General features: G+C 36.5%; 1 protein-coding gene across 1 annotated transcript in view; it reads left to right on the plus strand.

Moving 5' to 3' along the window:
- Window positions 1–3,046: 3,046 nt before the first annotated feature.
- LOC149177374 (uncharacterized) overlaps window positions 3,047–14,047 on the plus strand; it is a 32,856-nt gene continuing 21,855 nt past the window's right edge. Inside the window, exon 1 of the mRNA XM_089423398.1 lies at window positions 3,047–3,727. Within this exon, the coding sequence (XP_089279524.1) occupies window positions 3,439–3,727 (289 nt within the window). The 5' untranslated portion in view covers window positions 3,047–3,438. The remainder of the gene's footprint in view (window positions 3,728–14,047) is intronic.

Genomic DNA, 14,047 nt, shown 5'->3' on the forward strand with positions numbered 1-14,047 from the left:
TTCGAAGGCCATGTTATGGAAATGGGGTCAAATGTTTTGATATTTTTTAAACTTTTGGAAACCAAAAACAAATAGCACCATTGCATTCGTTTCGTCAATAAATTTCCAATGATTTAAAATTTTCTTCAATTCAATTCCTGGATTGAGAGTTATGGCCATTTAAAGATTGCAATATCAAACTCTGCCATGTCATCTTGACCTACCACATGGCACCCACATGGTCCCCACGCGGCTGCTTCATTCAATGCCATGTCATCCTAACCTGCCACATGGCACCCACATGGTCCCCACGTGGCTGCTTCATTCAATGTCATGTCACCTTTCCAGGTCTACATGGATTTTATGCTAGTAGCGGATGACCTACTCATGCCACGCCATACTCAAGTTGTTGACTCGACCATGCCATGTCACCATCCATGAGGCCCCTTTCCATACCGTAACATATATGTATTAACGAGCAGTAAACCCCCGTGTACACACATTACAAAGGAGCGACCCCCCTAGTGCCACGTCACCTTGTGGGGCAGAACCTCGAGAGCCCCTAACTGCCCCTTATTAAAAACTTTCGAAACAAAACTCAACAAGATGATGTTTTTTGACATCATACTCTCCACATGGCCTCCTCCGAATGCCATGTTTCACTTGTTTTTAGCCCAATTGTACCTACCAAATGGCTAAAATAGGGTGCCACATGTCATGACCAGAGGGCACCACATCACCCTCTTATCCATGTTATCTTCCTTCATGGCTTGGGTCCCACCAATAACTCCAACCCCTTACAAATTCAAATTTATCTGCTACATGAATTTTGGTGTCATCTAATGGTGAAGGTGCCTCCACACATTTTACGGTTCAAATTGAATTGCAAACCCCCCTCCCTTGTTGACTTGACATGGGAGGATTTTCACTATTAAGGTTCCCTTTCGAGGTTCTGGACCCATGCATCAATGGTTATTAAGTGTTGTATAACTCTGATGACCACGATTGAAATGCAGACCCCCCCCTGGTTATATGGGCTTCCACCCTTGGCGCTTGGTTATAATACTTAATCTAATGGATCCATGGGCTTAAGCCCAACCCTCCGAACTTCAAAGTTTCCAGCCCCGCATGACAGATATAAATATAAATAAACACCACTAGCCATGTTAAATCCTCTGACGCTCCCCTCTTGCGTGCAACGAGACTCAGTCATTCCTCTCTGTGCATATATATTATAACTTTACATATACCATGAGGATTATCCTTCTTGGGATGGTAAAATGAAAGTCAAGGCCTAGAAGCTTTCTTGCAATTAATTCAAGAATGTTACAGAGGTATTCTCATGTTATTCAAACAATACATACAATATTGCAAGTTAGACATTAACAGATTTATGCATCCAACAACTTCTAGCTATTAGTTCAAATTTTATACTCAAATAACACAGGGAATAACCATTTTTAGATCCAAGCAAATATATCAATATTTCTTAATTCATATAGGAATTCCTCATTCCTTATCACCACTAGCTATTCATAAACCAACATATTTACATGTAAAACATGCAAGAATCAACCATTCCTCCTCAATAGCATAGGTATTGAACCAACACCTTTAACATATTCATAATACTCAAAAGGCAATTAAACTACATCATAACATACATATAACATTCACAGGCACATAAGGCATAGAAACAATTATCTTATAATGAAGTACCAAACGAATGAGATTGGGACTATGACTCTCCACCTAACCTTAGATGAGTTATAACATATATTCTTGTAGTTGTAACCCCTAAGCTAGATTATAGAGCCTTAGGAACGATGTTTTAAAGAGCTTCTCACACTTTCAATACCACTTAGAGTCCAAAGATCCATTGTCTCCACCCAGTAACGACATAAATGAGTACCTCAACACCTTCAACCTCTGCGTGCTTCTTGGTGCTTTCCACTATCTCCAGGAAGACTTTTCATCTCCACTTCTTTTGTGTATTTTCTCCAGAAAATATCTCCTCCTCTCGCCTTTGCATTGAGAGATGCCTATTTCCATCGCACCCCCTTTTTGGGTTGACTCTTGCTATCTGAAAACTCCGTCTCCTCCCCCATTGGGTCTCTTGACTTCCATCACTTCATTCGATAGTTGGGGATTATGGGTGTGATGTCTTGCCAACACAACCACTCCTTCTAATTAATTTCTTGCCCTTTTCTTGCTTGTGTTTTTTTTCCCAACAGGTTATGGGCCTACCCTTATTTCTTTAGCTAGTTTAATTAGATTACTAGCCATTAAAAACCACCAGTGAGCGCATGAATGATATTGCCAACGACATTTTCTAACTTCCCAAACAACCTCCTCCCTAACCTTTTCTGTGCCCCATATCAACCTTTTGTATTTTATATACAACAATATTATAATGTTTATAAGAGGGGAATTTACCTAAAGGGTTGTCATAGTAGAGGGGCGCCCCCCAGAGCCTAAGTCCATTATTGAGCAAGTGCACATGGTTAAGGTTTTGTTAAGATTTTTTTTCTTTCTTTAATATTAAAAATGTATATTTTAATAGTATGTTTATTTTTTTTACTTAAAAAAACATAAATCTATTCCTTTTAAAGTTATTAAAAAGGTTAATATTTATTAAAAACGATTTATTTATTTATTTAAAAATTCAAATAAAAAATTAATAAAATGAAAATTAATAATTTATTTTTATTGTCATGGCCAAGCTAGACACCAAATTCGTGTATGAGACCCCTTTTTTTTGTGGGACAAGGGACCTACCTCCGCATCGATTTGAATACTAAAGTTTACAAAGGCATACAAACTCTACCATCTCTAGATCTGAACTTGTGACCTATTAGGAAAAAACACACTCTTAATTATTAAACCAATTGGGAAATAAAAGAAAATAAACAAATAAACAATTTTTTTTTGAAAAAATAATCCCCCAAAAAAAACCCAAAATTTATTTAAAAACCAAAAAACTCATTATTGAGATATGTAAAAAACCAAAAACCAATCATCTTACAAAATAATGATATTGGAAGCCGTATTTTGCTATGGAGTCTACAAACAGGGAAAGAGCATAAAAGCATGGAAACGTCCCTACTTTTGCGCAAAGGAACTCAAGAAGGATGTTATTATATCTGCTTTTGCAGAGCTAGAGTTCAAATTTGGCTTCCAGTTCAGGTTCTAGCCATGCGAGTTTCGAGGTGAGGGATTCAAAAGAATCTGAGGGTTTGGCAAAAGTTGGGATTTTAAACTTGGTACACGAATTTGCAGTGAAGATTATAGCGTAAGTGAATGTGTTGTCTCTGTACTTGGCTCCTGAAGGGAAAATACGGGTCATGGCTGCCAAGCTCAAGGATGAGCAAGGTACTTCGAAATTGAAGGGCAAGGGTTTTGAACCTAGGAATTTGGTATATATTAGTTTAATTAAGTGCTAATGATTTTATATCCGTAATGCCCGATCGCGCTGGATCCCACAGGATTCTGAGGGCCTGGCTGGTGCGACAGAGCTCGACTTCAAATTTGGCTTCGAGTTTGAGTTTTAGCCATGCAGGTATCGAGGTGAGGGCTTCAAAAGGCTCTGAGGGTTTGGAAAAACTTGGGATTTTGGACTTGGTACACGAATTTGCAGTGAAGATTGCGGTGTCGATGAATGTGTTGTCTCTGTACTCGACTTCTGAAACGAAAATACAGGTCATGGCTACCAAGCTCAAGGATGAGCAAAGGACTTCGAAATTGAAGGGTAAGTGATTTGAACCTAGGAATCTAATATGTATTAGTTTAATTAACTGTTGTGTCATTGATTGTAATGGCCCCATTTACTCTGGGGTAGGACAATAGGGTTAGGGTTTCACACTTTGAATCACATGTTTTCTACGCCTGATAAAGCCCCGACCGACCAATATGCCAAAAAAGTTGCAGGAGTCGTTGTTTTTATAGCCACAATTCCCGATCATGCTTGATCCTGCACGGTTCTGAGGGTCTGGCTGATGCGACAGAGTTCAACTTCAGATATGGCTTCAATTAGGTTTTAGCTATGCAGGTATTGAGGTGAGGTCTTTGAAAGGCTTTGAGGGTTTGGAAACACATGGGATTTTGGACTTGGTACACAGATAGTGAAGATCACATTGTCAGTGAATGTGTTGTCTCTGTACTCGGCTTCTGAAGAGAAAATATGGGTCATGGATGCCAAGCTCAAGGATGAGCAAGGGTCTTTAGAATTGAAGGGCAAGGGTTTTGACCCTGGGAATATAGTATGTATTAGTTTGATTAAGTGTTGTGTAGTTGATTGCAATGGACCCTTTTACTCAATTTGAGTTTCGCTTCAACATAATTGTTGGGGTAGGAAAATGGGGTCAGGGTTTGGCCCCTGCGACCTCTGGTCAAGGGCAAGCAGAAGAAAAATATCATGAAGCTACCTCATGATATTTGGTTTCTTTTTTAATTATGTTTGGCTCAATATATTTTAATTTGATTGCCCATTTATATTTATTATTATTAAATTAATAATTTTTGTATAATAATAATAGTAAAATTTTAAAGTCAACAAGAAGTTAATAATTTATTAATTTTCTTTACTTGTAAAATAAAAATCTAGTTCATTAAATATATATTTCACCTCTTTAAATTTAAACTTATAACCTTTAAAAAAACCATTTATCCTTAAATAATATTATATTAATAAATTATAATATTATATAAATTATTAAAAAAAGCTAGTATAATTACTACATTGTCTACATTGCTCTCTATTTAAGCCTTTGCCATGGTCTGTCTCTTCATCTGGTCCTTATGATGAACCATACTGGTTTGTCTCTTCATCTGGTCCTTATGATGAACCATACTGGTTGGTTTGAAACGTGTTGGCCAAAAATTTCTCTTATGTGATTTCTACAGAAAGAATTGTCTTAAATATAAATATACTTCCAAACTACATTTTACATAAATTTATCATTTAATGGTAATTTCATGGGGACACATTACGACCCATGCTCAAAGTTCAATTAGTTCATTTTTTGTCATATACAGTACTGGTGACATTACATCAATATAAGTCTATGTTATTCTCTAACACAAACTAGTGACATTACATCAATACAAGTCTATGCTATTCTCTAAGACGCCATGTATAGCTTTTAAGACATTGATATTGAGAATTATATATATTAATATATTTTTTAATATAATCTTATTAGGTAGAAATTTATTTTAGTTATCACACTAAAGGCCAATTTCACAATACAGTAGTCAATCTACCTAAGTTCACTCATTCTCCAATAATTAATGGTTTTTTCCATCATTTAACGTTCTCAAAACTCAAACTCATCTCCAACTAACCAATTTCACAATACAATAGTGAATCTACCCCAGTTCACTCATACTCAATAAATTCAATGGTATAAAAGACTACTTAACAAATTCAAATTCAATAATATAATAATCTACCTAACAGATTCTTTCTTTACGTAAAATACTCCTATAATTAATGGCTTTTTCCGTCATCTAACATTCTCAAGGCTCGAACTCATCTCCAACTAATGACCGTGACCTTTCTTTTTTTTGCTAAAGCAAGAGTCGAACCTTCTATTTCCATAAACATCAAATAAAAATACATAGGATACAACAAACCTCGGTGAGTAATACACCAAGGAAAAAACCTACAGAAACTGATAACAGGCGAGGGCAACAAGCCTCGATCCCTACCATCAAACCTCTAAACACTCAAAATAAATTCATTGTGTAAACTGACAGACTCAAAAAAAGACTAGAACACTGAGCAGAACAAAAGAACCGTTCAAAAAGAATTCAAAATCACTAACACACCACCCGTGTAATTGTGGGAGGTAAAGGAATTGCTCTTCCCATAAAGAGAAATTCGCTCCCTGTCAATATTTCTAAACACTGACTCCGCCGCGTGAAAATCAAACCACCGGACCCACAAAATAGGCGGGAGAATATGCCAAAAAGGGATGACGTGGCTCCGCTGTCGGATCCACCAAATTGCATCCGCATTCTCAACCTTTGATCCTGGCTGTTGGATCCAACAGCCAGGGTTCATATCGCACTCACCAACCTATCTGAGGAATAGGGTGCGGGAGACAACGGTTTTTAAAATTGTACCTTGCCCACGTGTCACCTGATCTATGGGATTGTTGCCATAACACACTTCCACTTACTGCTTATGAGACTTGCGATCACCAGACATCCACCGGTCCCACAATACAGGCGGGAGAAAATGCCAAAAGGGATGACGTGGCTCAGCTGTCGGACCCACCAAACTGCATCTGCATTCTCAACCGTTGATCCTGGCTGTTGGATCCAACGACCAGGGTTCATATCGCACTCACCAACTTGTCTGAAGAATAGTGTGCGGGAGACAACGATTTTTAATATTGTACCTTGCCCACGCGTCACCTGATCTATGGGATCGCTGCCATAACATGAATACCACTTACCGCTTATGAGACTTGCGATCACCAGACATCTGGCCCAAGCGTGGTTTTTGGAATTAAGGGTGGGAAGAGGGGAAAAAACCATTGCCGACAAACAATTATCCAATCTCTGTCTGTTCTGAACACTGTACCTATCCCGGAGCCTGAGCTTCTTTGAGAATTGACTCCTTAAAATTTCCTCCGAGACCCTGATATTTCCCCTTACGTGAATCCGGAAGAGAATGAGACAGACCCTTGCTTGAATTTCTGTCATAAGCATTTCAGAAGGATGAGAAACCGCTTGGCCGAAAAAATTAATTTAAGCCTGTTATCTGGGACCGATAATCAAACATTTCCTTGTCCTCTGTAGCTTGCTCCTCGCAGAGAAATTTTAAACGGTTTGGAGGAATTTCTCACCACTTGTATGCTATCCCACTTTCAGCATTGTTCACCCCTTGGTTGGCAAGAAGGTCTGCTAATTTATTGGCCGAACGACGAACATGATTGAAACTCACCGTTCGCAGCTCTTGGAGGTGAACCTGGATTCTTTGGTAAACCATGAGAAGTTTCCAGTGATTAGAAGATTTCTCTGGTCGAGTACCAGAATTAATTCTTTTTACAGAGTTAATGGTAATCTCCGAGTCTGCTTCAATAATGACATTAGAGCACCGATGTTGGATAAGAAACTCCAGGCATTCTTCCAGTGCCATTAATTCTGCCATATTATTAGTAGCTCTGCCAAGATGATAATGGAAGATAAAAATGATTTTGCCCTCTTCATTTCTTAGAACTCCTCCAAAACTAGTGGTTCTCGGGTTGCCTTTTGAAGCCCCATCAATGTTGTATTTCAGATATCCTTTCGGTGGAGGTTGCTAGAACTCCATCCCTATATCCGTGTCCGAATCCTTTCTGCTTAGACCTTGAGGAATAATCCCTTTCATTCCCAAATGTCTAAGAATTTGCAGCTCAGATATCGACGGAGGTTTATTGGGGAGATTTTAACCGTGGTACTAACAGTCTCTCGAAGCTATTTCAGGATTGGATTAAAAAGACCCTGTTGGGTGGACTTTTCACTTTTGAAAATCCTTTTATTCCTTTCCTTCCAAATATTCCAGATTATGAAGCTTGGCGTAAAAGTCCAGGCTAGATTAATGAACTCATTCTCTGAAAAATTAACTCTCCAACTGTTCAGGGTATTAGTGATACTATTACTGTCCCCGTCAGACTGCTGGAAAATGGAAGAGAAGGAATCCAATATCCAGGTAGTATAAGGACAACTGTTGAGAATGTGCTTCATGTTTTCCTCCTTCTCTTTGCAAAATTGACATCTGGAGGGCCCCAAGACTCCCCTTTTCCGTATGTTGTCCCAAGTTAAAATTTTTCTATGGTGAACCAACCACATAAAAATCTTGATTTTCATCCAGCCTTGGTGCTTCCAGAGATGCTGCCAAGTTTTGTCTGGAGCCCTGTAATCTAGCCCAAGAAGCATGCTTTTGGCTTCCTTAAGATCAAAGTTACCTTTATTGTTATTTCCCCATCTCAATTGGTCCTGCCCCTCTGTAGCTAAAATCATTCTTTGTTTAAGTATGCTTCCAAGAGCTTCTGCCTTAATTTTCATGGGGCTATCATCTCCATAGTTAAGTTTACTCCAGCTTCTCCATTTTCCTGAGGTCTGAGCTTGATCCCAGAAATCCTTAACTTTATTTAACCCTTCATTATCTGTTTGAGACTAACAAAATCCTCTGTTAGCAGAATTAGTTCTTGCTGCCATTTATCTTCCCAAAAGAGTGCCAGATCACCAACTCTGATTTCCCAGAAGCTGTTGTTTTGAACAAGGCTTCTATTGTCCCAGGCTCTATTCCAGATGTGAGACCCTTTCATATTGCCAGATGTTCTTATTAGATCCTTAGTGTGCCAAGAGCTTGCATATTTTTCTTTCCAGATTCTAGCCCACTGAGCTTGTGGCTCTTGGACCCAGCGCCACCAAAGCTTGGCTCCTAGAGTTTTATTGAGAATTTCCTGATCATCCAAGCCTAGCCCTCCTTGTCCCTTGGGTTTGCAGATTTTGTCCCAAGAGACCAGGGCCCATTTCTTCTTAGTTTCTTCTTTACCCCAGAGGAAATCTCTTTGAATGTTTCTGAATTTCTCTAAAACACCTTTGGGAGCTGGGAGGGCCGATAACATGAAAACCGGGATCGATTGAAGAACCGCCTTTGTTAAAACCAACCTGCTTGCCAGATTCATGACCCGGAAAGTCCAATTTTTGACTTTGTCTTGCAATTTATTAATCGTCTGTTCCCAGATACTTTTGTGCATTGGTCTGTCTGTAAGAGGAATTCCCAGATACTTTGTAGGGAGGGAGTCCCTTTGGAAGCCCAGAATTCTCGAAATGTTATTCTGAACAACAATATTAGTATTAAAGAAAAAAAAATTGACTTGGAAAGATTAACTTCCATACCTGTAGCTAGAGCAAATTCCTTCAGGATTAGATTATAGGCTGAAGCTTCTTTGACTGTGGGGAGCCCTTGCAGCAAGGTATCATCAACAAATTGTTGATGAGTCAGAGCTTGACCATTTTCCGATAATTGCAGACCTTTGATTTTGCCCGTTTCTTTAGCATGCTTAATAGATCTGCCCAGTCCCTCCATCATGAGAATGAAGAGAAAGGGAGAGAGCGGATCCCCCTGCCTGAGGCCTCTAGAAGGAACGAAAATCTCTGAGGGGGAACCATTCACCAGAATTGAAAAACTAGAAGAGGTCACCAGAGCCATGACCCAGCGTATCCAGTTATGGTCGAACCCAAAAGCCCCAAGAACCTTTTTGATGTAGCTCCAATTGACCTTATCATAGGCTTTTGCTATATCTAATTGCATTATCATCCCCGCCTATTTTTTGCTATTAAGCGTGTGGACCACCTCCTGGGCTTGAATGATGTTATTCAAGATTTGTCTGCCCTCCACATACCCTAATTGTTCCTCGGAAACTAAAGAAGGAAGGAAAGGTTTAAGTCTGTGACCTTTCACCTTAGCACGTGTACCTTTATTTAATTTGAAGTTTGATTTATTATTAGTTCACGATTTCCATGGTTTGAAAATAATACTAACCAAGACATTATTTATTTAAATAATTTTCCACAACAACCATAAGATACTCATATTTAGATATGCCCATGTATGTGAGATTTATTTTTGAATTCACAATTATTAAACAAAATGTGGCTAGACCATTTTCCAAATTGTGTTTAAACAACTACAAGATTCTAAATTTAAGAAGACATGTTTTGAGATTTAGGGCAGAAATTAGGACCAAAAGGACTTGTTGAAAAGGTTAAACTGAGGAGAATTATTTGGAACTAAATAGTTGACTATATCTGAAGATTATATACTCTTAAAATTTAGCTGAAAATGAGGTTTCAAATTTACAACAAACAAAGTTTTCTGAGTGAATTTTTAGTGAATTTTGAGATTTAGGGCAGAAATTAGGCCCAAGAGAACTTGTTGGAAAGGTTAAACGAAGGAGAATTATTTGGAAATAAATAGTTGACTATATCTGAAGATTATATACTCTAAAAATCTAGGTGAAAATGAGGTTTCAAATTTACAACAAACAAAGTTTTCTGAGTGAATTTTTAGATTTAGGGGCAGAAATTAGGCCCAAGAGGACTTGTTGGAAAGGTTAAATGAAAGAGAATTATTTGGAAATAAATAGTTGACTATATTGAAGATTATATACTCCTAAAATTTAGCGGAAAATAAGGTTTCAAATTTACAACAAACAAAGTTTTCTGAGTGAATTTTTAGATTTAGGGCAGAAATTAGGCCCAAGAGGACTTGTTGGAAAGGTTAAAGGGATGAGAATTATTTGGAAATAAATAGTTGACCATATTTGAAGATTATATAGTCCTAAAATTTAGCAGAAAATGAGGTTTCAAATTTACAACAAACAAAGTTTTCTGAGTGAATTTTTAGTGAATTTTGAGATTTAGGGCAGAAATTAGGCCCAAGAGAACTTGTTGGAAAGGTTAAACGAAGGAGAATTATTTGGAAATAAATAGTTGATCATATCTGAAGATTTTATACTCCTAGAAGATTATATACTCCTAAAATTCAGCAGAAAATGGGGTTTCAAATTTACAACAAACAAAGTTTTCTGAGTGAATTTTTAGTGAATTTTGAGATTTAAGGCAGAAATTAGGCCCAAGAGGACTTGTTGGAAAGGTTAAACATAGGAGAATTATTTGGAAATAAATAGTTGTCTAAATCTAAAGATTATGTACTCTTAACATTCCGCAGAAAATGAGGTTTCAAATTTACAACAAACAGAGTTTTCTGAGAGAATTTTTAGTAAAGATTTGATTGCCAGGACATTCTGTTGTTAGGATTTAATCTCTAGGTTATCTATTTGCTAGTGATACCATAGTATGAAGCAATTGGGAATTCATATCTAGTTTTTATTTAGTTAATTAAATTGGATTATAATTATAATATTTTTTTTCAAATGCTTTTTAGATTTGGGTTTTGTTTTCAATTCTAACAGACATTTAATTATAATTTTGTTATTATTTTTGCAAAATTCATTGAGGAAAACCACAACTTGAAATGCTTAAATTTTGGATTGGAGTTACAGAGGAAAAAAACTTATTTTTTCCAAATTTCAAAATCATAATTCAACTATCTTGAAACATCTCTCCATTTTGAGAATGAAATTGTAGAGTATAAATAATAACTCTATAAAAGAGTTAATAGTTCTATTTATGCAAAAGAGAATACTCATTTGCACTATTGTAAGCTTGATTCTTTTCTGTAGAATTAGAAAGAGGAATTTTCTAGGAGGAATTATTTGCATTATTGTAAGGGAAAAATGTGAAAGGAGAATTCAATAGTTGGGAGTTGCTAATAAGGCCTCCTAGTGCACTATTGTATTAGTTTGGTAAACTGGTTAATTGCTTAATTAATTTATTCTCAGTTTTATTTTCAACCATTGTTCTTTATGAATATATTGTTCATGGTTTTACGCCACTGTTAATACCATGAAGATGTATGCTTATTTAAACTAATGAATTTTTTTTTTTCATGGTAGGCTTCGATTGGAATGGACTTGAGTAATGGGTTTATGTAGATTTACATGTTTTCACTGATAACTATTTATTATTTAATGCATGTTTTCTATCTACTCTTAATCATTGTTGCATCAACATAACTATTTTAAAGTTGTAATAATGCATTTAACAATGAATCCATTTTAATATTGAATTTAAACATGAACTTATCAACCGTAGATTTTATGAACTATTTCATTAATATGTAGGCTTATTTTACAATTAGATTCAAATCTAGCCTTTATGCTTTGTTCTTGATTGAGATTAGGACTTTTCCTTCTCTTGATTAAGATAGACTAAATTTCCTTTTGTTGTCTACATATTTATATTAGATTTCATTTGCATTTAGGAATGCATATTTGAAAGTCTCCTTTCGCAGGAGAAAGCATCCCCATGGCCTATTTGAGCCCTTATTTCAACCAATTTAACATATTGCCTTCCTTCAAGCAACTAAAAGTAGGCAAGTATGCTCTTTTTCTTGTTAATACCAATTGTGAAGAATATCATACACCAACAAGTAAACGCTAGATTTAGGGATAGTTTATGCATTTAGATTATTTTAGGAATTTAATTTAGATTAGATTTAGGTTGAGGCAATTACTATTGTAATTGGTCGAAATCACCACACCAAATGAAAAAGGGTCTAATTAGGGCCCTGACCAGGTGATTTCCTTAATGTTGGACATGGTCAATTTTGGCTATCAACACAACTAAAGGTGTACACTTTCCAAAAAACACTCATACAAGTAGTAACTATCTCAAACTCCACCACGAGGTAGGAGGCTCTATTTCAGGGGTCACCTACTCTTTGAATCTCATCACAATGTGCCTAATATTAATTTATCAATATGCACAAACTCTACTCCCCCTCTAGTTTTTAGCCTATGACCACTTACAAGGAAGCTCGTGCTCGTAAGCATTCGACCCACTCAAGATGTATATAATTTTACAAAATCTAACAAACATGTTCATTTAAGGTGCGGGGAACACATTAGGGGATGGGGCATATTAACTATTTCCAATTGATCCATAACATTCTAATTTCCAAACCCGCCTCTTTATTGGCCAATTTCTTTGCTTCGTGATTATTTTTTCAGAAAACATGAAATATCTTACAAGGTTGGAATTTGGGAAGGAGAAGTTTAATGTTTTTTTAAATATTTTTCAGAAGAGGGCCAACCACCATTTAAAAGATTAAAAAAATTTATAAAATTAAATTTAATAAAAGAAAATTTTGACCAAATTAATTGCCATCTTCCTTACATGATCCCTAGTTCTTTTTGAATGAGGAATATAACACATTATATGGTCTTCTGAAATTCATGATGACTAGTTGAATGAGTTGTCCATATTTCTTTGGAAAGTTCTTGTTGCGTTCACCTTTCTTCAATTGTATCCCTTTAACACAAGCCAAGAATAGGGACCAAGGGAGAATAACTCTTTCTCTAACTCAATGACTTGAATTGATTTAGATTGGATCATTATATTGTTTTTCATCCATCTCGATGCAACTAGAGTGGAAAAAAATGGAACAATCAGCTCATGAGATCATTTTACCAATAGAACCTAGTTTGGCAAAAAGGGGTTAGAAAACCTTCCGGGGGAGTTTTGACCCATCAAACAATGTTTTTTGGGGTAAAATTTTGCCTCTTTAGCATAAAATGTTTTCATGTTATTCTACACACAAATATATTTCCAACGACGCAAGAAGCGCATCAATCAGAGTCGGTATGCAAAAGTTATGCAACTCAATAGTTGACCTTCCTATTTTCATCACCATGGTTCGAGATGATGCCACATCAGTGCCCATTATTCATGGAAAAAGGGGATAGCCACACGATTGTGATGTAAAATAGTCTAGAAGTATCTATATTATAACTCTAGTTAAGAGTTGATGTAGTCAAACTTAACCACTAGTAGGCTATCGAGTTGTGTTATGACCACGCCACTAGTAGGAAGAGGCATTCCATTATTTCGAGTGCATTTGTTCCATAGCTGAGAAAAAGCATCCAAGAGGGATAAGACGTAGAGAACACAGAAGGTTTTTGCACTGTAGCAGCCCAAAGGCCACAAACCATACTTCTTTGTACCTGCAACCATATTTCCATACAGAGAAATAGAGCAGAGCAACCTCACTTTCCAATTGGGTTTTTTCCCAAAAGGGTTTCCCAGAGAAAATCTTGTATCTTATGTCTGTGTGAGATTTTGATTTTTTTGTTCTATATTTTCTACGTAATTTCCATTCGCATGTATGCACTAATTACAATAAAATATACAAATCTAGAAATTTAATAAAACTGTAATAGTGTAGAATTTCATATTTTTAATATAATATTATGCACTGTCCAGTGGAATATCCATGATGGTTTACAGATAATGAATTTCATCGAATTTTTCAAATAATGACTTCAATTTCTTCTAGAACTTATGAGGACGGTCTATCCCACTCATATGAAAAATAATTTCCTAAGCAATATAGGTTGTAATGGCCTCAAGTTTCTTTTTGTTGATGACAAAATTCATCTAGTGATCA

This window comes from Pinus tabuliformis, chromosome 4_1 (genome assembly GCF_031772625.1).
Source record: "Pinus tabuliformis cultivar Carrire ecotype Pingquan chromosome 4_1, CPIR1, whole genome shotgun sequence".
Taxonomy (NCBI): domain Eukaryota; kingdom Viridiplantae; phylum Streptophyta; class Pinopsida; order Pinales; family Pinaceae; genus Pinus; species Pinus tabuliformis.